This window comes from Drosophila willistoni (assembly GCF_018902025.1).
Source record: "Drosophila willistoni isolate 14030-0811.24 chromosome 2R unlocalized genomic scaffold, UCI_dwil_1.1 Seg200, whole genome shotgun sequence".
Lineage (NCBI taxonomy): Eukaryota > Metazoa > Arthropoda > Insecta > Diptera > Drosophilidae > Drosophila > Drosophila willistoni.
Window position 1 is genome coordinate 7106235 of NW_025814051.1, and position 23810 is coordinate 7130044.

A 23810-nucleotide genomic window follows, 5' to 3' on the forward strand; every position below is an offset into this window, starting at 1 on the left:
TGCAATATTTTAATCTATATTTTTAATCTAAATTTTCCAGGTAATTTGAGACATTACCTACAGAAAGGTGTAAACCTATATTAGGGATTTTTCTCCTCTTTTTTGGATCTAAAAGGTAGTAACACGTTCTGAAAAATTTATGTGGTCTTTCCAGAATCATTATGATAGGATTCATATCTTAAAATTCATATCTTCTAATGTTTCTATTAATATACGTATATTTCAAAATTTATATGTGATATCAAGGATTAATTGGAAGGATATTGGAAACATCTTTCATCTAATTCTATCATAAGTCTCGAGAGCTAATTTCTAAAAGCTATGTAAGATAACATCGTATTTTTTTTAAATCTCTGCTTTTAGGTCATTTTTGTCTTAAAACTCTTGATGCACAACACTTTTTGACAAAGCCCACATTAATCTGAAAACCAACAGAAAAAAAATTATTGTAAGTATCTCATTAGGAATTATTATGATAGGATTAATGTGTTAAAAACTTTCTGATGTCTCTATTAAAATATATTTCAAAAGCAAACTTATTGTAAGTATCTCATTACTTTTGTAAATACTTCTATGAAAGTCATTATTTATGTCATGTGAATTATTAAAACCATTTCAATGTGCTGAATAAATATGATCCATATTTCAATCACGTGCAATTAATGGATAAGTTCGAATAATCAGTTGTTAAACCCAATCAAACTGTCAAATTGTGCACTTTCCATGCACAAATTATGGATTATTTGTTTTGTTTTTTATATTTTTTGTTTCATTTAAACGATGCCAATAAAGTAATTAAAATAACCACATAAAAAAAGAGAAAGAGAGAGCAAATGAAAAAAAAAATTGATAATTAATTGTGACACAATTTTTATGGCATTGCGTGTTGACAGATTTATGTTTGTTTGTTTTCGAAACAATATTTGGTGCGTTGTTGTTGTTCATATTTTATTTAAATGTATATGTGGTATATTTTACTTAATGCTTAAATTACGTCATATCGTGACATGTTGGCTTGTTTTAAGACAATAAATTATAGTCAAACATATTTGAATTATGCAAAGACCTCGCCTAATGCCACAAAACCAAAACAAAAAAAAAAAAAAATAAAAAAATCAATAAGCCTAATTAAGTTTTTAGGGAATCAAAATTCTATTAATTTTTTTGCAATGTTTTTACTACTCAAATGATTGATTTTGTTGTACATACTTAGATACATATATCTAAAAATATGTATGTACTTAATTTAAATTTGTATAAAGCTTAATTGGCAGGGCACCTATCGTCCATATTAGACATGAGCATTTGCATACAAAACAATCAGCAAATACAATAATAAAAAATAAATAAAATAAACTTAACATTTTAATATTTTAATGCGCATTTTATTTACACCGCAGCCCATTTATATATGTCAAACAGTGTGCATAAATCAGTTTGACAGCTGCTGCTGCTGCTGCTGCTATTTGGTGGTTTGGACGGGGGAAAGGAGGACAGGTGTATACAATAAGTAATGGATGCTAAAAGGTTTCAATGATCGACTGAACGAATGACCTATAAAGAGATATAAAACTATTAAAATTCAGAGATGGGCTTAAATAAGTTTCTAATAGACCAAATCATTGATAATTAAGTTAATTTCCTGTTATAGTGATGGAAAAAGTCTATTCTGGACACAACATTTTGTCACATAGTCTATCAGTTTGTAGACTTTTTGGAGTATAAAAATTGGATAGTTACTACTCAAAATAGATCTAAAATATTGATGTCCATTGCCTGGATTTGGCTTGGTCTTGTATTTTTCTAATTTTACTAACTTCTGTAGTTTAATAAACTATAAACTCAATTTTCAGGACATTCCTAAAGACAAAACTCATTTTTTTAAGAGTTTTGTTGATGTTAAATTTTAGTTATATCTTAGAAATCGGATTTAATATTCATAATTTTTCTTTTTGTTGGATAGATAAAACTTCAATCTATAACATTAACTAATAAAATAATCTTAAGATTATTAAGTATTTGACAGTTTTATTTTAAATTTTAAACCTTTAATAAGAGGTTTTACACAAAGATTTACTTAAATAAATCCAAAATAGTATAAAAATTAATTTATATTTATTAATTCAGTGACTTATTTATGACATTGTTCTTGAGAATGTAAAATCAAATTTATAAAAAATCTCTTGCAATTAGAGGGTATTTAAATATTCTATATTGTTTTGGCCAGATGTATGTATTTTACAAACAAATGTCTCAAAGACGTAACAGTCTGTCACTCAGCTCTCGACTGAATATCTCCCAATCTCCTCTCACATTCGTCTCTGTCTATCTACATATATTTCTCTCTATATGAGTCTCCCTTGACTGTCTTTCTGTCTATCAAATGGTGCGATTGATTGATTTATGCATGCATTTAAGTTTGATTTGTGATTTTTTTTTTGTGTATTTGTTTTTTTTTTTTTACACATTACATACAACAAATTGTCTTAAAATGGCAATCTTGTAGATGGAAATGTCTCAAATATTTATTATTTTTGATGTTATTACTGATTGTGAGTGTGGAGCATAGAGAAATATATATGTATGTATGACAATGTTTGGTAAGATGGAAATTTGCATACAACTTCCGCTCTGACTGTTTCCGTAGCCAAAAGAAAAACACAAAACTGTTTATGAACCAAGAGTTTTGTGTTTGGCATAATAAATATATACATACATACATATGGCAAAACAATCTTTAATGTAGATTCGACTCAACACAAGAGGAAATACACTATTAGTAGAAAAACATTAATATTGAATATTTCAAATATTTAACAAAAATTAGCAACCAATTAAAGAAATTTTAATTTACTAAAGTTGGCTTAAAATAAATAGATTAATTAGAAAATACAATTTATATTTACAAATAAGATAAGTAATTAAAACGAATACTAATCGAACCAAGGTAAACTTTAAAAATCTCATTTATAAGGTCTTTTCCAGTATTCCTTTTTGGATTTATTTTTAGTTAAAAATTTTAAAATGTTTTATTTTCTCAATTTTAAAATATTAAGCATAGAAGTATGTATGTTCAATAAATTATTAAAGTAATCTGGCTATAAGAAAATAAAACTATTTATGACCAAATTGTAAGTTGCAAGACATTGATTTAGTTTTGAATATTGTACCTAGACTTTGTGGGGACAAGACTAAATTAAATAGTTTTTTAATAGTATCCATGATAGTTATAGAAATTTAAAGCTTACCAGAACCAAATATCTTTTATAAATGAACTTCTAAGAATGGTTTATCTTAACTAGCCATTAGTTGATGTACTTTAATGTGTTTTTAGAGTATTCAATATTATTTATGACTAAAACATAGAAAATGATATTCAGCATTGGCTTTTGACTTAGCACTTAATCATAATCAACTGTCGCATAACTTCCAAAGCCTCGACAAGAAGCCTACCTACCATACTACCAATCAACCTACAACCTGGCTAACCCACTAACGGTTATTTTCATTGAAGCTGCTCGGTTGCTTTGCAGCGCTCCCAAGAGCGTGTCCAACAGAATGAGACGAAAAAAAAAGAAAAATACAGAATTGTGTACATAAATCAAAAAATGTTGACGGTATGATTATGGCAACGGAGCAATAAGAGTCTGATTTGATTCATATATTTTGTGTTTTTTGAGGGTAGCCTCTTTTTTATGTTGTGTTAGTTGTTGGCATTTGGGGAGTGAAAATCGTGTCCAAAGGTGTTACAGACTTTGACAGTTATTCTATAAATTATGACAACTGACAGCTACATTTATAAGCCACAACTCTTGCATTATGCATAAATATATAATTTGTTGATACATAGCAACAGCAACAATGTCAGCAATAACAATGGCAAATATATATATATATATATATATATTTATATCTACTGATTGAGCTCAGCTAATTAATTTGACCGCATTAAAAATTTATGCAAAGCAATTAACTTAAATATGACGATGGTCAGCAAAAGATAAACCAAAGAAAATTCCCAACAATATTGTAATAAAACTGAATTAATTGGCTTTGAGGAAAAAGACAACATTTTAAATTATAAAATGGAAAAAAGGGTTTCATTTGGCTAAGGTCGAAAGTATTAATACCCTTTCAGTTTTAAATATTAAAAGATTTAGGTATTTAAGTTTTCAAATGATAAAAAGGTTGATTAATAGTAGTCACAACATCTTTTCGAATATATTATAACACTGATTCATTTAGTTTTCCAACTTCTCTATTGTTTATTCTGCCTTATTAGCTGTTCTAATATCGACTTTTGAGTATTAGGGATATCGGGCTGAATAAAAGTTTTGCTCGTAGTCCACATAGTTTTAATAATTAGATGCTAATCGATGGTAAAAACTTTCACTATAGTTAGAATCATGCGGAATTATCAATAAACGAATGTTCAAAATAATTAAACATTAGTCTTATTTGAATTCTTTGGGTAAAATATCTATGTTATGTTTCTAATGGCCTGTCAAACAGTTGAAATATATATATAAACAAGGAAATGTATACGTAGATTACTGGGGGATAACAGAAGACCAATAACCTCATGTCCTGCGAGTCTATAAAATAGCTTAAAGGCTCCAAATTCTTATACAGAATGATCTTGAAACTAGTCTCTAAATGGTCGATACAATTTCAAAACTTCTGATTGCAAAATATGCTTAAAAAATGCTTTTATAATATTTAGTGTAAGATACAAAATTAATGTACCTTATTTAAAGAGTATAATTACATAGACTTATAGCAACACACACTAATGTGGATGTAGGTTGAATTATCTGTTGGAGGCATCGTAGTAATTAGCATAATCATTGGGTGAGGTAGTCAGTCGTTCAGCGGTGGGCATCCATCTAGTTGAATATCGAACAAGCAATTAGAAATTCTATCGACAATTCCAATTTAATTATACCGAGCGTATAATACTTTATAAATTGCATTTTATTTAAAATGCTGTTTTTCATCTTGATTGGAATAATTGAAAAACGAACTAGCTCTACATCTAGCCGAACAATAAATTTGAATGTTGTAAATACATAGTTTATTATAAATTTAAATACTTTTCCGTTATACATTAAATATAATAATAACAACTTATAGATTTAATTTTAATTAAATTAAAGAATCATGAACAAAAATTATATCAAATTTTTTGAATAAATACTTACTTATAATCTATATAAAATTACTAATTAGTGTAGGAACTTAATTATTCTGAAACTATGAAAATTAATAACAGCAACTAAGGCTAACAATTAAATTAAAGTAAATTTGAATAGTTAACCATTAGAAATTAATATTTTATTAATGGCAAGTGGAATTTATCTAGTTCTGCAATAATATGGAGCTGCCTTTCGAGTGTCATTGATAAGTACTTGAACAATCGAAAAACCTTAGTTTATTAATTTGTAAAATTATTATTATTTTGATAAATTGAATTGAATGCCTAACTATGAACTGATGAGCAACGTTTACAAATAGTTGAAATTGATTTTGAAAGTTGGCCTCCTCTACCCCAAAGTTATGGCTATATTACGGTGCACATAATGGCCAGATGTCTCTTTCATGATAGCCCAATGGCTTTTAGCACCGATTGGATGTATGTATACCAAAATCGTTCCATAAAATCTTTCAATTAGTACTGCGAACATCGCAGGATCAATAAGATTGACTATGAGAGAGCGTTTGATCTCCGTTTCTTTTCTTTTTAATTTTCCTTAAACTTTTTAATGAACATTTTTTGACTTCAATGTTCCACAGTCCATTTTATAATATCTTTATATATCTTATTGATTAACTACTTGCTAGAAGTACCCCACATAGTTCTTGCAAAAGTAAATGTTTGATAATTTGATTTGAAAACATAAGAACCAGTTACCAAAGGCATTCAAATAATGAACTAGATTTTACTATGCAAGACAAGTTCTCTAAAAATGAATAAAAATAACTGAAACTGGCTATCAACAACTGTTTCAATCTAAATATAATAATTCACAATTTGCCATTAGCTACCATTAAGATATTCAACATTTTTAATGGATTCGCTTTCATGATTCACGGCCTCTGTTCAAAATGTGTGTGTGTGTGTGTGATTGAGTATTTGAGGGGGCACAGCATCTCAATTTGTGTGTGCGTCGACTGGTTCACTCATTGAGCAATTTTAATTTTCATAAAAAAAAAAGAATTCCACATCTCAGACGACAGATCTCAAGTGAGCCGCATAGCCATCACCCACCCACAAAAATTGTTTTCTGTGGGAACACGCACGATTAATAAATTAAATTAAAAGACACACGAATCGAGGCAGAAAGCAGAGTGTATATATGTATATATATCCAACTAAGTATAAACGGATTCTGAAAGTGAAATGGTTAAATAGTGAGGCCCACATTATTCTAAACATGTGCCTTGAAAAATGTCGCGACATGCTAATAAAAATATTTCGTTTCTTTAGTTTATTTTTCTCCTTTCTCTTGACTAGATTTATATTTGCTCTTAAGGTGTGTGTGTTTGTGTGTGTGTGTGTGTGTGTGTGTGTCTGTGCATTTGTTTAAGTTTTTATTTTTGTTTATTAGCCGTCGGCTAATAAAAATTAATTTGAAAATACTTTTAAAATGCTCTAGGGGAAAATGCTCGGTTTTTGGGAGTGGGCATGGGCCTGACATAGGCGTTGGTGTTGGAGCTTAAAGATTTTTATTTATTTGTTTTTCTAATTTGTGTTTCTCTACACATTATTTCATCCGAAATGTTTTGCAGTATTATACATGTCTCCCTGTATATACGTAAATCGGCATATAGAAATACTAATGTTAAGTACGTTGTATTTTGTGCGATTTATTTATGAGTTCTACGACTAGCTGGTGTCTTATTCTATTTGAAAAATGGCCTAAATATATGACAATTCTTGTTTTGCTGTTTTAATCACTTGTAGTACCCTTTAAATTTGAGTTTTAAAGGGTATATTAATGATGAGTAGAAGTCAAAATAATTTCAACTATTTATTTCCTTTCATTGAGATGGATAAAACTGATTCTTATCTGATTTCGCCCAATTTAGATCTTTGCTTGGGGTAAGGATTCCAAAAGACCCACAGATGAGTGAAGCTTTCAGAACAAATTGTGTATAGCTAATCGATTTCCGAAATTGTCTTCAGAATATATATAAACTTAACATTAATCTAAATGCTATAAAATATACAAAAAGAAAAACAAAAGAAAAAATTTATTATTTTTCTATTAAGCAAGTATAAATTAAGAACAAGTAAAAGCAAGTAAAAATTAAGAACAAGTAAAAAAGATGTGATCTTTTTATAAATAAACAACTATATCAGAAATTCATAGAATATTATGATGAGTTTTACCTAAGACCTAATGAGCCTAAAATATACATTTTTGAAGATTTTATTTAATTTTAAAAAAAATTTGCTGAAATTTTTGCTGTTAATAGTTTAACTTAGTTCACTTTCAAGTTGTATTTTAATACTGGTTACTCTTCCTCTAATTTGAATCCTCGTTTGGCCCTTGATTATGTTGATATTATAAAAGCAAATTGAGGTTTTCCTTTGTTTTTATAAAAAGAAAAATTCCATAAAATTTATTTGTTTATTCATAAAATTTCTATGTAATTTCCTTGAACCTGAAAGAATATCCAAAAAATTAAAAAAGTTTTATAGGTGTAATTCTCAATTGGATTGATTTGCAATGTCTGGGGATAAGAAAACTTGGTAAAATAAACAAAATGCGACAATCCTATGCACTACAACGCTTAACAAACATTTAATTAAAACTAACAACTTCAATACGACAAACTGAATCTTTAAGACAATAAAACATACTTTTTAGAAGGAGAACCAACAGATCTGGAAACATTTCACTACTTCCATATTAATTTATTTAATTTAAACTTGTTTAGTCAATAATAATTGAAAAGTAGTAAACTAAAAAGTCGATAGATAGATAGTATTATAAGCCAGTAGTGGCAGAAAAATAAATATCCATTTCTGGACCGTTCCTAGCGAACTCACGTCGCTTGGACATTGGCACAAATTGTGGCAATCGAGTTCTATTGGCAGCATTAGAAATGACTAGTGATTCATTTTCATCCTCATCTGTGGAATGATCCAAACGGTGTCGCTTGGCAGATCCTGCTGCATATGTTGTTGATCCCTCATCCAAAGGTTGTTTTCGCCTCTTTCTACGAGATGACATCCTATCGGATGTCCTATTGGAGCTTGGCACCTTCAGATTCCTTCGATGTCGGATGGAGATTCTCATTTTGGTCATATACACAGTCTGCAATACGTCTAAGCAATCGCCACAGACTAAGGTGCAGGCTGTCAGTTCATTATTTACTTTTCGGGCAAATTTTAATAATTTCAGTGAGTTGATTGTCTTATGCGGCTACTGGAGATAATGATTACGAAGGCCGCAATAACGTTTAGCTTGCTCAGCCACTACGGATGATCTTCCTGTAGGTGGATCCATATTTTGTGTTTTAATTTTAATGAATTTTGCTTTGAAGCTGTTACTTTGGATTGCTTAGTTAAAAGAAATATGTGCTCGGCTATGTTAATTATTGTTCTTCTAACTCCTTTAAAAATATCAAACCACGGAAGTTCTTTTATTCACAACATCAGCATAAGGAGTTCCAATCTCCATGCCAAAACCTTAAGGTTAGGTCTTGGGAAATACAATTTAGGTAAAGAGAAAAAGCCTAATAAAAAATTAGAAAACATCCACAAATTGCACGTTGGTTTGAATTGCCAGAAAGGTGCCCATAAAGTGCCCAATTGAATTCATTGAAATATTCATTTTGAACTTGTCACTTTAGTTTTAAGTGTTTTCATATAAAGTTAAGGGATTATTTAGTAAAATTAGTACTAGGTTTAAAATGTGTTACAGCTTAACATTTATAAGTTATTTGTGTTCTTTATACAGGGTACATAGAACTCGATGAAAAATGGAAAGTATTCTTTTGTCCTAGTTTTTTTTATTATTAGTTGATTACTTGATGAAATACATGGTGATTAGCTTCTTTGATTTATGATCTTGTTAGTGCCAGTTGCTTTTTAATGTTATGTAGAAATACTCTTTAAAATCTTTATGTCAACAAGATATGAGGTATAAAATGGGCCTGCACGAATTGTGCACCAATTGGTGCTCTCATTTATAAAGTAAAATTACTTTCTCAGTAGAGTTTTTCTTCTCGTTTCGTCTTGTGTTTGTTTTCGGTTGTTAAGAAGTATTTCGGTTTGAATTTGAATGAGTTCCAATAAGTTTTGGTATAGTGTACTTCCCATTTCGATATCTTCCTATAACTTGCATGTAAGAAAATAGCAATAAAATTAGAGTGCCTAATTTTCTTGGAAATATTGTGAAATATATTACAATTTATGAGCGGAAAGTGCATATACGAATATCTATATATGTAGATGATTTATGCTAACATAATACTAAGCATGTATATATATATAATTTTTTTTTTTAAATCTTCTACATCGAATGAATTTCACCGCCATACAAATGGAATTTATTTTCGTCACACAAAAGCCATAAACAACTTAAAGTGAAACGGTTGAGGGTCATTAACTCAAATCCCGCCTGCTTATTTCAAAAACATACACATATGAAACAGCTGTGCCAACAATTTGTCAGCCAGCATACTATATAAATATGCTAGAAAGGTTTTTTTTTATTTTGGAAATCAAATGTTTTAAAGACTTAACCTATAAATACAAAAGATATACTCACTTATTCCTGAGTGATCTTTCATTGATGACCAAAATATAAATTTCAAGCAACAATTTTTGACAGCCACACGACAGCGAGTAGAAGATCTGAACTCTCGAGATCAAAGAAAATTCAAGATACTGAAAATCATATTATTAATATTTTATTTTGTTGACTTTCACATATTTTTGGTTTTATGATTTGTTACCAATGACAAAAGTCATTAGATGTGACAACAGATTAGAATAAAGTATTTGCGGAATGCTAAATACTTAAGCTTTTGAGTGAAATATTTTGAAAAACGAAAAAAAAAATAAATAAACACTTCACAACAGGTTTTCAATTATATTGCTCGAGCTCTTTGCAATTGAATTCATTTCTATGTTTACCAAAGTGTGACTATCATTTAATTAGAGCAAATCAATTGCCACCAGAGTGTGTTAATTAAAATGCATTTTTAATTTGTAATCAATTAAAGTGGAAATGTAAGACTAATACAGCTTGATCTAACCAAAGCGAATAACTAATTTGAGTCGCTTTAACTTGTACGACTTGGTCATGCGATTTCAAATCGAACTTTTACATTTACCCTAGTTTTGTATGATCATTTGACTTTAGAAAATAAGCTATAACAATTTATTTAGATTAATTTTTCTTTTAATTTTAATATATTAAGCATGTATATATTAAAGCCAAATTGTTTGTCCTTGATAAACTTTTTCAAGTTTATATTATTATACATATATATATGTAGATATATTTTTCACACTGTCAAGGTAACATTCCTATTTTAGTGGTCTGTCGAAATATTAACCTCTCAAATAATTCTTGACTATTTATTGAGTCTTGGGAGTCCTTTATTATTGATAAATCCTCACCTTGTCAACATGTCTTTATTAAAAATTACTAAACTTTTTAAGCCGAAAAAATCTTTTGTTTTAATTTCAATCCAAAAATATTCTTTATATTTGTCCTCGGCACATTTCCGCCAAAAAGATCGTAAGATATTCGAGTTAATATTTAAATTATTATTTTTTTTTGCAATTCTAACCAATAAATTGATAGTTATTTATGTTTGATAAATAGTTCTCTGAAATATTTATAAGTTTATCAACTTTTAAATAAAGAACGAAAATATAAAAAAGACAAAGTTGCTTCTTTAGTTGCGTGTTTATGAAAATTGTTTATAGAAATGGTTAGCCGACTAATCATAACCTCCTGTGGGGGATAGTTTATCAAAAGAGTAAGCTTTAACTACACTAAGCGCCATAAGTATTTGGACTATTTAATTTCTTTTGTTGTAGTGATTTTTTGTGAAGCTAATTTGAAGATTTCTAACATTAAAGTTAATCTAAAGACAAATTCTTAGGCATTTGAATAAATAAATTGATTGGTTTATTTTTTTCAATTTTCTGAAAATTTCTATTGCTTTATTAATTTCTGAAATATTTATAAGTTTATCAACTTTTAAATAAAGAACGAAAATATAAAAAAGACAAAGTTGCTTCTTTAGTTGCGTGTTTATGAAAATTGTTTATAGAAATGGTTAGCCGACTAATCATAACCTCCTGTGGGGGATAGTTTATCAAAAGAGTAAGCTTTAACTACACTAAGCGCCATAAGTATTTGGACTATTTAATTTCTTTTGTTGTAGTGATTTTTTGTGAAGCTAATTTGAAGATTTCTAACATTAAAGTTAATCTAAAGACAAATTCTTAGGCATTTGAATAAATAAATTGATTGGTTTATTTTTTTCAATTTTCTGAAAATTTCTATTGCTTTATTAATTTATTAATAGACAAGGACCAAGTTCTACAGCTAAAAAAATGTATATGTAAAAAATAATTGTTCTAAAACCCAGAAATTTTTATAAATTTTTATTTCATTCAAAATACAGTAACACCTTAATATAATTTACTTTAACGAAAAACATACTTAAATTAAAAAAATGTATTTTATTAAATTTCTTGAATATATTTTGAGTTATGTAGAGGTTTCGCTGCTTTTGTAGCCACAATCAGCTTTTGAAATTTAAGTAAAATTAACTCAAGTTCAAATATTTATACCCCCTAAGTACTTTTCCCATTAACGTACGTTCAATTTAACAAGTTCACATCAAACACTTCAAATAGTTCTTTAAAGTTCATAGTTAGCTGTAAAGGATAGGCAGGTAACTGACACTATTTTTTCATAATTCATTTCCCCTTTTTCTATATAGAAGTCAAAGATAATAATTAATTATTGTTAATAAAAAGATAAATTAAATATGCTGATATAAGATCAAATTGTTTATTAAGCGATTTTATATTTTGGTTCCACAAATAGGTATAGATCATATTTGTGTCAATGAGAAAGCCCAAACGTTTAGTTCTCCTTTTCAATGATTACACCGCATTCCGGAAAGATTTGTTGTTTCTTATGCTTACGTCTATCCCGGCAACTTCCACAAATGCGCATACAGAAGAAATAGAGAAACTCGAGAAAACTCAAACAAGAGATTCCCATAAAGAGACCACAAATGCCGCCACAATTTGATATCAAAGTGGAGACACCAAAGAGAATAGTTCGTTTAATGGCTGTAAATTGATTTTCCTTAAAGTAGACCGATAAACGCGAGCCTCGGGCACTACAAAAATGGTTAATAACAATAATAATAAAAATCAAGTGGTGTTTTGATAACTCACTCAGTATGCTCATATTCCTCACGGAAAGCTCGTATAGTTTTGGCCAAGTCATAACGTGCTCGGGATATTTCAAAATTATATTCCAATGAAGTGCAAGAGGGCATGCAATTGCAACTGAGTTCGGCATTAGGATCGACCGACTGTTGGGCAGTTTCATTTTGCAAAAGTGCAGTTAGTTCATCCTGGGCGGCGGTATAGCAAGGTATATCATCTAAGCCACATACCGGAGTACCCAAGGGCTCTTTTGAAAGGTTGGGGAACAAAAATAGTTTCAAAATCAATAAGAAAATAGAGCTAATGACTCACTGGGCATCCAAAATTTGGCACATTTGCATTTCGATACTGTATAATTGGCCAGACATTCAACTTGGCAATTAGTTTGTGAATATGAGCGGAAGAACCTCAAAGTGCGTTCATCATCAAAGAAGCATTGACGTCTAACAGTAAAGGGTAAAGGTGTAAAGATATAGAAAATTTATACTCTAATTCATTTCACACTTACTTGTCAGGACTAATTTCATGTAAATTATCCGTAGACATGACATAGTTGGGTAAGACACTGACCATCACCTCATCGCCATGAGGGACAAGTATGTAATTACCTGAGGTGAGGGGCACACTCTCAGGAGAATTGAGGAACACCTGTAAAAAGTTTTTACATTTGACTCATACAAAGGCCGATATACTGATGCAAAATGAGGTAAATGTGCCCCCTAAAGTATGCCATAATTATTTAAAGATACATTTTTGTAGCTAATAACTTGCCTATAATTATGAAAGATATTTTTTGTTTCTTTCTGACACAGGTCATTCCAAAAGATTGTTAACGGTTGAGAAAAGTGAATTCTTATGCCTTTAGCCTTTAGCAGCTTAAAGTATAATTTCCACTAGATAAGCACTTACCTTATAGCCTTGCCTATAGCTGCGACAATCGTAATCGAAATTATGTTCCAATCCCTGCAAAAAGGCAAAGAAACCATTGCGTACCGATGAGAATACCGTTCGCTGTGGATATGCATTCTGCAATTGATCCACATAGCCCGTATCTAATGACCAACTGCCAGTGATATTATTCAATTTGGGTAATTCAACATCAAAATAATTATCAAAATTCACAATATCTGGATCTCTGTAGCTTATAAAATTCTCATCTCGATAGATATCCTTTGGTCTTAGGCCATTGAATTGATAACAAATTCCCTCATCGGTGGCCACAAAATCCAAAAGTTTATCACAAAAATAGAATCTACCGTTCCATTTGCAAAACGGAGCCGTGACATTTTTCGATATGGTCAGTTCGATAAGTGTATCGGTAACATCAACTGAAGGCGGTTGCAATTGCGATATCAAGGGCATAAAACGATTAACGACATCCGCATCACAAATATGCATAGCAGCAGCCATACGAATCAATCTGCAAGAAACTTTGAAATTGAACAACTTTATTGATTAAATTTTTCAGCATTCGACTCAACTCGTCATTGTCGATTTCTGAGACATTGCCATTCTTATAGTTTTCCCACATGAGACGCGAAACGTTGGTGAAATCAAACATATTTCGTTCCATTTTTATTTCAGGGCAAATGGTTATGGTCGGAAAGGGTATTTGATGCACTGGCACCAGAGTCTCATCGAAACCCAAAATTACCGGTGAGTCCTGCCATTTGAGATACGTATCCCAAATAAGCGATATGGCAAAATATACCGATATGCAAGTGAATATCAACCAATATAATCTGTAAGACAAGAACAGAATTACTTTATTCCAATTTCAGTAGAGCTTAGGCAGATCATTCAATGATAAATAGAGGAGCTCTTTGCTCCTTAAAGTATGCAATCGGGTGGAAAAGTTACTTAGTTAAATTTAGAAATTATTTACAAATCAAGTTTTCTTCGATCAATATTTTCTATCCACATAACGTTCATTTCATTGTTTTTCTCAACGCAATTCTTAGACTACTTATTGCATACTTTAGGGAGCAAGGTTGTTGGATTGCCAGTGCAATTGTGTGAATAAACTCACTTCTCATAGATTGGCCTGTGAACCTCGAATATGTAGCGAATGCCGTGTATTGTTGTACTCTTTGAGTATTCCAAGAGTAAACCCTTACAAGCTGACAACAGACTGCCATAACGTATTCTCGACTTGATTATCACATCACTGGGCACATCGCTTAAAGCTGCCGAAGCAATGCTAGCACGCTGATCCATACCAGGTATGGTTAGCAGCTCTGGCCCTGGCAATATATTGCATACTTTCTCCTCTACCTCGACCGGTTCACCTTCACCTTTAGTTTCGGCCATATTCCTGCTGTACGAAAAGCAAGTGACCAACTAACCCAACATGCACGCGTTTCTATCCTTTTATAGCTGACGTGACACTTGTATAAATAAATTACACAATAACAAAATAAACTTAACAAAAACAGAAAAAAAAAAAATGGAAAACTAGGTGCGTCTTGTGGCGCCCCTGGGATGTGCAACAATGAGCTTTGGGATATTATTTCATGCGTAGCTCCTCCTGTACTTTCATTTAATTATAAATTATGGTCAAATGTATATGACTATAAAAGTACTTAAAGCAGGCATTCGTTTATCTTTAAATTATATGCACTTGAATATTTATTTAGCCACTTAAAAATGTACACAAATTTTTATGATTTTGACCATGCAAGTCAAGGTTGAGGTAGGGTAGGGCATTATCAATCGTTAAATATTTAAAAGCCTATTGATTTATGAGCGTCTAGAAACGATTTATGAGCTTAAGAACTGGTGATCTCCGGCTTTGAAATGAGGAAACTTTGACACTTAGGGTTTTCTATGCATATTCAGAATGCTATGGACCACTCTAACCGCTTTCCGCAATTTCAGAATTCAATTTAGTATTGATGAAGAAGCAGCATTTGAAATTGTTGGTTGGGTCAATAAGTCCGAATTTTTTGGAAATTGCCTAAGTAAAACGACTCCTCGGGCATAGTTGACAAGCATATTATTATATCATATTCTTATAAATTATAAATTATATTGTAAAAATTCCTTTTTGCCCATGGAAAATTGTTAAGTAAATGTTGTATTAATCAATGACACAATTCTAACTTTTTGGAGCCTGTTAATAGGTTGAAAAAAGATGAAAAGAGGTCATGAACTCATCGAGATCTTTTAAAGTATCAATAAATTGTGTTAAAATGATTAATGAAAGCAAAACTTAATATATTCCATAAAAATAAAGAAGAATTTTACCTTTGTACATTGTTAAATACTTTTCAAAAGTAAAGAAAAATTAAGTCAGATTAAATCAATTTTTTTTACTATAATTTTAGCTTTAAAAACAAAAAGGGGTGAGGGGAAAAAACTGAAAAAAATATTGTTGTCACCCCATCCGTATGATATGGCATGGCATGGCATTGCTTACATTGCTCTTTCACTCGAATGCTCGACATGGTTTAAACATGTTCCTGGAATTTAGTGGCTAACTTGCGCCTTTTATGCTGGAGCGACTGAAGTGATCAGGCCGGCCCGAGCCAAGTTGAAACCAAATGGTGGTCACATCATCGACATCCATCGGCAGCATCGTCTGCATTCGTGCGTGGTTTTTGTTTGATTTTGTCTGCGTACTAGTTTGCTTTTGGTGCGGTCTGGTTATATGTTCCTACTCCTCCTCCGTCTCGGAGCCTGCGAGTTGTTTGGCACTTATTTGGCGACATTGTCATCGATATAAAACGTTCGTTTTGTTTGTGCATTTTGTGTTTTTTTTGGTTGTTTTGGTGTCTGTTGGTCAAGAGGATGGCATCCGTTGCGCATATTTCGAATAGTCAGCCAACTCTTCCTTTCCTTCCTTCTCCTCTGTAGCCATGCCCCTTTTTCTAAATGTGTGTGTGCATATACGGATCTGGACTTTTTAGCATTATCGGAGTGTGTGCATCAGCATTTGGTTTCGCGTGAAATTCACTCACGACTTGTAATTATTTAATTTTATTGTCTTTGTTTTTTTTTTATATCGACAACGCCCCTGTTTAACAGGGCAAAGGGGGAGAAGGGTACAAGAGTGCCTACTGTTTAACAAGATTCTCAATATCAGATCAAATGTGTGTTTCTCTTACAAACTGCACTAAATTACTATGTACATTCGCGATATATATATACAAACACGTATACATTCTGATATACAGATATATATATATACATATATTAAAAAGTGACTTGGAGCGTTTATATGGTTATTAATCATTAGGCTTGTAGAGATAATTATCGGTTACTAGTGGGTTTTACATACCCTTAAATGAATTGATAAATGAGCTTAATGAGTATGGGACTTATTATTGAGCCAGACATTGACGTAAATGCCAAAGTCGTAAAAAATAAAGAAAAAAAAAATATTCCTATACCCAAATAGATAAGGTTGTTGTTAGACTTGTTTTCATTTTATTCAACAATTTATTTATCAATTTGCAACTTTAGTTATTTCTTTTTGCTTACATTTCATTTACATTATTCACAATTTAATGGGCTTTATAACGAATTCTCTCAAAAGTTTTTGTTCATTTATTTGCAGTTAGATATTCTAGGACAGGGGCGGCTTAATGTTGTTATGGGCCTTGGAAGGCCAATCTTCTCTTATTGAAATTTTAGCGTTTTACGAAAAAAAAGGGTCGTATGTGACAGTAAATAACTGTTATTTGCTACTGACCTTTGTTCGAGCTCAAGTGGTGGATAGTTGCATCGTAAAGTATGCAATAAATTCAGTTGTTGAAATTCGTAAAGAAATTTAGGTGCTTTGTTTAGGTAAAAATTTGTCTATTATATTTTATTCACCGGCATTTTATTCATAATAGACTTTTCCAAAAGTTCAATATATAATTTAAAATATAAAACTGAAACATAAAGATACATTTATTTTAGAATATTGCATATTTTAAGGGATACATTTCTGCCCTTACACATCCCTAGATTTGTCATTGCTAAAGCGTCTTATAATTTTTGTATGAAAAGCAACGTAAATTTTATCCAATAAACAATTTTTGTCTTATTAGAATAAGTCACAAATCAACTGAGCCCCTTGCGGTGCCCTAATCCGCTCCTGTATAGACATGTAATCAAATTGACGAATGTTTTCCAAACATCACAACATTCAGACAAATGTACATACATATGAAGATATGTAGTCACATTTTAGCAATTCTTTTTGAATAATTGACGCTGTGTCCTCATGGATGATACAAATTTTTTATTTTATGTTGTAAATTATGAAAACGTTTGGAAAAATTAAAAATTGAATATGAAACAGTTTGTCAAAAAATGTTCTCCCCAACCCATCAACAAACTAGTTGAAATATAAAAATAAATACGACTAACATTAGATTGATAAATAAATAAATGCAATATTGCAAATGTTTATTTTTAGATGACTTTGACAACAACAAAAAAATAAACATTTATTGAATTGTTCAAAATGAATTACAATTGCCTTTGTAGATATTTTAGGTTTAGTAATTAAAATTTGATCAACTTGTTTCACCTTTTGCGTACTAAACAGACATTTTTTTGATATGTTACATCTAATTGATTTAGCTATTTGAAAAAATAAAAAAAGTGCTCTAAAATATATTTAAATGATAGTATTTTTATAAGGAACTCCTACTGTAAGTTGCAAAGTCCTATATTAGCATGAACTTAAATTAGTTATAACTGAATTTAAAAAATGATGTGTCTTTTAAAAAGTATTCTTGTAAGAAATTTGTTGATTTGTATAATATTGACTCAATTATAATTATTTCCAACGCTAAACTACTTTGTATTAAAAAATTGTGGTATTTCAAATAAAAATGTAATCTAGCAAAACAGGAACCAACAATTTTACGATCTCAAAGTAACAAATGAAAAGTAGATATATGAAATTATCAGTTTAATAACCAAAATTTGCTGTTCTTATATTAATAAATTATAAAGTAGACTCTTACTAGAGTATATTGAGGTGCAATCTCTATCAGTCTGAGCTTACAAAATTAACATATTTTCCATTTCCTCCAAAAATGGATGTTGCCTGTTTTGTAAAACACAATTTTCGTGTCATTATTGATTCTTCAATTACGTGTGGCTATATTTCTCCAAAGAAACTTTCAGTTACATATATCAAATGGCTAAGCGTCCTGGCCAATCATATATATACATATGTATGCATGGACGTTATGATCCCATCAATTTATAAGCAACGAGTATCTACATACATACAGACAGACAACAATTCATAAGGCTAAAAACGCTGGAAACTCTGATGAATAACTGTTATTCGCTTCTGGCCATCGTTTTCTCTATCTCTTTGTCTTTTACATTTGTTTATAAATTATGAGCCAATGCCAAAAGCTGACTGCATCTGCTGATGAGTTGCCTGCCTTTCACTGACTCCTTGGGTATATATATATATATGCCTTTGCTCCTAGTTGTGTGCTCCTCTTTCCATCTTCATCCTGGGCGCTCGTCCATAGTCGTCTCCTGTAATAAATCAAAAGCAGTTTCGTCTGCAATTGTCTGTCTTGGACTTGGACTGGTTACTGTCTTTCGGTCTATCTGTCTTACCTGACTCTGTGTGTCTGTGTGTGTGTGTGTGTGTGTGTGTCTGTGTATGCAGTTGCAGTATCTTTTGCACTTGTAAGCCAAGGAAAATTTATGCTTGGTTTCACATTTCTTCGAGTTATCATTTGTTACGTAAATTATGCATGTTGAGCTCGAAGTCGAAGTTGTTTTTGCTTTTGTGTTGAATTTACGATTAGCCCTGGGTAAAAGTGGTCGGTCATCTTGTCAGTTAGCAATTACAAGTTCAGTCATAAGGTAAATACCTGGTAAGATTACAAAATGAATTATAATTATATACAAACAATGTACGCACACACACTTAGATCTCGAGCTCATTTTGTATTTTGATGAGGCTCGATTACGCAAAATTTCAATTATGAAAATTAACCAAAACTCCATCTACGACATAAATACAAATCTCTAACAATAATTAGATCTAATTATGTTTATAATTTTTGGAAAAATACCTTAAAGTCAATTGTCTATAGTTTCTGTGCTATTAAGTACAATTTAAATTTGATTGCCTCATTAATATGTCATTAATGATATTCAGTAAATTTGAATTACTCATTGATATTTTCTGAGATTTAACAACTTCATTATCCCTGCTGTTAAAGAACTAATTGGATTTAATTTATAGCAGACTGTTTTCGTGGATACTTTTACTATTTTCTTCTAGAAGTCTTCACGAATTAAAGTTTTAAGGAGGTACACAAAAGCCACTGAATTTAGAAAGAAGTCACAATCTAAGTTTAAAGAAAGGATCCTTAAGAAGACTTGTCGGGGCTCACAGGCTTTTTTACTTTGGGTTAATAGCAGCTTAGTCACTTGCCCGGCCTTTTCCAGTTTCAAAGGCTAAACTTAAGTGTTCTTACATGTTTTAACAAAATTTAGATTTAGATAGATGATTTAGGGCTCATACGGCCATCAAAAATATGACTAATGTCGAATTCGACCAGCTTACTGTAATTAAATGTAGAGTTTGGATATAGTTTTAAAAATATGACCTTATTCGGTAACGGGGAGTTTATCGGTTTTAAATATTTGTAAGTTTTTTATAAACTGCACAATTGTAAATTTATATAGAGTATGGGCCACAGAGACTTGTTTTAGTTTGCTTCTTTGGCTTATATTTCTTTGATTCTCTGGTTCAAATTTGCTTAGGTCGTGTTTTGTTATTGGGATCAAAGCATTCCAATTAACCAGTTATCTTTTTAATTAAATCAGTATTATTGATAACATCAACAAATTGATTCTTAACAAACATATGCTGTAAGCGATTATTGAAAGCCTCAAAAAATGTGAAAACATGTATAATCCTTATAAAATTTATAAATATTTGTATTTAGTTATGTCTTTTAAAAAAGTAATGGCTTGGCTGATTTACAGCTCATGATGTGAATATATAAATTAACTAGTTTGGCGATAAGATAAGACAGGAAGTCTTACGTTTAAACCTATCTTTTCTATGGAATATTATCGGGCAACTGTATCTTCTCTACGGAAGCTGTAGGATATACATAGTTGCCCGATGATATTCAAATTTGATATAGATGTTAAAGAGTGTATTCATTGAATGGTCTCTAGAACAAATTGAGTTTGGCTCCTTTATGGTATTTTTCAACAAAATGTATTACTTGAACAAATTTATAACAAATTTTCGTTCGTATTCTTATGAGAATAAAGGAATTGGTGATTAGTTTTCTAGAGATTAGTCTCCAAACCTCTTGAAAGAATATTTAAAAAGGTTTTTCCTACAAAACTTGTGCTTATCTTCCAAGGAAAAATATTCCTTCTACTGATTTTAAAAATAATATAATACTTAAAAGTGCCTTGTTTTCTCTATAGATTTGCCTCAGATTATCGATCAGATATATGTATTGATTTATGACAGAATATTTGACCGCTAAACATGCGGACTTGCTATACGATGGAGCAAATGCACAATCATTTAGTTTTAGTTGACATGGAAAAAATAAAACTACTTTGTATTGGATTAACGTAAGTTAGATTATATCCGTTGATAAATCTTGTTAAATTTATGTGGTAATTTATAAATATTTATTGACAAGAGCCATTTGAATTAGCTTTCATAAAACTGGTTGAAATAACGAATGAAATCTACATCGGGAAATCGACCTAAACACACGTAAGTAGCAACAACTTTATTAATAAATTGTTTGCAATTTATTTAATAACAACTATTTATTTAGAACAGTTGTTCTAACAATTTAGCATCTAAACTCTTTGTAATTTAAATGACAGTTATGACTCGAACAGTATATAATAATTAAAGAGTCAACTACTTAGTTGGATACTAAGTCAGGGCATACAAAACAAGTAACTAACTATTGTCTGTTAGTTTGAGTGTATGTGTGTGTGTGTGTGTGTGTGTGTGTGTGTCAACGATATATATCATGGGCTTACATTGTCATTAATAATGCCGCCAAGTTGGGCGATAGAATTGTGGCGGTGAATCGCCGTTTTTGTATGCCAAGCGAAGCTGGAAAACGCTCTCTCGCATTTGCGAATGAAGTGTACAAATTGCAATTTCTATGCAAATTTATAACAAATAATTACTGACAGCAATATTTCATTAATAATTGCAATGTTCGCTCTCTCTCTTTCTCACACACTCACACAAACATATAGTCACTTGTACAACACAATATTTTCGAAGATAAAATTGCAAATGCAGCCCAACTGGAACGTTGCACTTGGCGGAGGCAAAGGAGTACATACAATATATATGTATGTACATTCAGTCAGTATAGTATAACGACAAGTGCAGAGTAGTAGAAGTGGGAAACAAGTGGCACAGTGAGGCAATTAAGCTGATGACGTTGATAAAAATCAACAGCATTCGACGTTGCCATAGTCCATAATTTATAGCCTACAGGCAATGGCATCGGCATCGGCAACGGCAACGGCAGCAACAGTGAACTTACTGCCGGACAGTGAGGAAATTATCTATATATGAATATGTGGCGACACATTATTAAAAGGTTGCGAGTCTGACACTGTCTGTATAACATGTCTCATATCTTGTGTACAAGTGATATATGTGGATAGGTTAACAGGTGCCACGAGGTTTGTATCTGCATGTACATATTTACCCTACTACCTACTTATTTATAATTAATAGTTGTTTTAAAACAAATAAGTTAATGCTCAATGACCTAGTCAGACAAACAATATATATAGATAAGATTGCAAGATCCAAAAGAACTTTGCAAACTCTTTGAACTCCCAAGTTTGATATAACTTATTCTTAAACTTATTTCATAAAGGTTATTTTTTTTAAATTCTAAGTAACTTTAGTTTATTACACTCTAACTTTCATTTTATCGATGAGTTTTCAAAAAAAGTTAAAATATTAAAAGAATAGCTTGTATTTGTCTTAGTTAATTACCTAAATGGATAAATATTTAATTGAGTTCTATTTGATAATAGCCTATCCTAAGTTTTATCTCATTTTACGCCGTTGTTCGAGTTTTCTGACATTTATTTAAGTATTTTTTTAAACATTTCAAAATTGACGTAAAAGTGATTATCTGAAAATGAAGTTTCTATTATTTTCCTATTTGTTTTATTTTCGAATCAGTTATATAAAGACTATAAAGATTAATTCATTAATTACTATAGAATATTGAAAATTAAATTTATGTCTTAATATTCTAGTACATGCTATTTTTATTGTAGTCTAGACTTGTTAGTGAATAGTTCCGGCTTCTAAAACCTGCGACTATATTAATAATAGACAAATAATTATTTTATAGGAGAATTGTATTATACAAAACAAAGTTTAAACTTAATTACAGGTAAGTACATATTTTATTTTTTTTTTATATTCGAGGGCTTTGTTTATTTAATTAGATTACATGATATAGAATTGTTTTCTTTATACTTAAATGGAATGATTTAATAAAACATTCATATTTTGGAATTCTGATAATTACTGCTCCAAAATTTATATTATAAAAATTCCTATAATTTAAGAAACCAATCGAATATACTTGAAATTAATTGGAAAACTTGTTTTTATATTAAAAACTGATTATTTTATATTTGAACTTGCTAAAAGTTACAAAGTTAGTTTTAAAATCAGCTGCAAAACTTTTAAATTCAAGACTTGACCAAAAATTATAAAACAATTATATAACCATGATTTTGTGTTTGTTGGATAACAGATTATATTATATTTAATAAAGAAGTGCAATTCTCGAGTCTTTGGCAAAGTCAGCAGATTTTTTCAGAATTACAAAATTTGCGTTAGCAATAAAAAAGCTTTTCTTTTGTGCTGTCGATAATTACCCTAAGCCGATTAACACTTGAGGTTTAATTTCAATAAAGAATTTTATATCTTAAATTCACTTCATTCATCATTACCAATTTGCAGTTGAAAACGATCAATCTTAGTAAGAAATTAATGAATATATAATAAAGCAATAATTGTTAAATACAATTTTATTTAGGGGATTCTATATGGGCCACTATGATGATATTACAATCATCATACCATCATGGGCTTTAAAAATTTCTTTTGACAATCGCGCGTGCTAAGTGGTTGCCATTAAATCGTGGCATATATATTCTCGTTATATGTACATATATAAAATTAACATGCAACACGACAACAACTGATGACAGGAGCCGGAACGGGACAGCAGAGAAGTGCGGGCAGGCAGAAGCATTGCCTACTACGTGGAGTGTCAAACTGCCAGCGAAAATTCTTGACAACATTGCTGAACGGCGGGAACATTGCGCTCATATTTAAAATGGCCAACAATGTTGA

The 23810-nt window shown here is 30.6% G+C and overlaps 1 protein-coding gene across 1 annotated transcript; it reads right to left on the minus strand.

The window, feature by feature from the left end:
- Positions 1–12026: 12026 nt before the first annotated feature.
- LOC6643713 (pickpocket protein 11) lies at positions 12027–14766 on the minus strand. The gene is made up of 7 exons (XM_002066405.4): positions 14469–14766; positions 13921–14181; positions 13349–13859; positions 12948–13087; positions 12752–12882; positions 12446–12686; positions 12027–12387 (listed from the first exon to the last, which is right to left on the minus strand). Exons 1-7 carry the CDS (start codon positions 14747–14749, stop codon positions 12126–12128), a joined length of 1827 nt encoding a protein of 608 aa, XP_002066441.1. The 5' UTR covers positions 14750–14766; the 3' UTR covers positions 12027–12125.
- Between the last annotated feature and the right edge of the window lie 9044 nt (positions 14767–23810).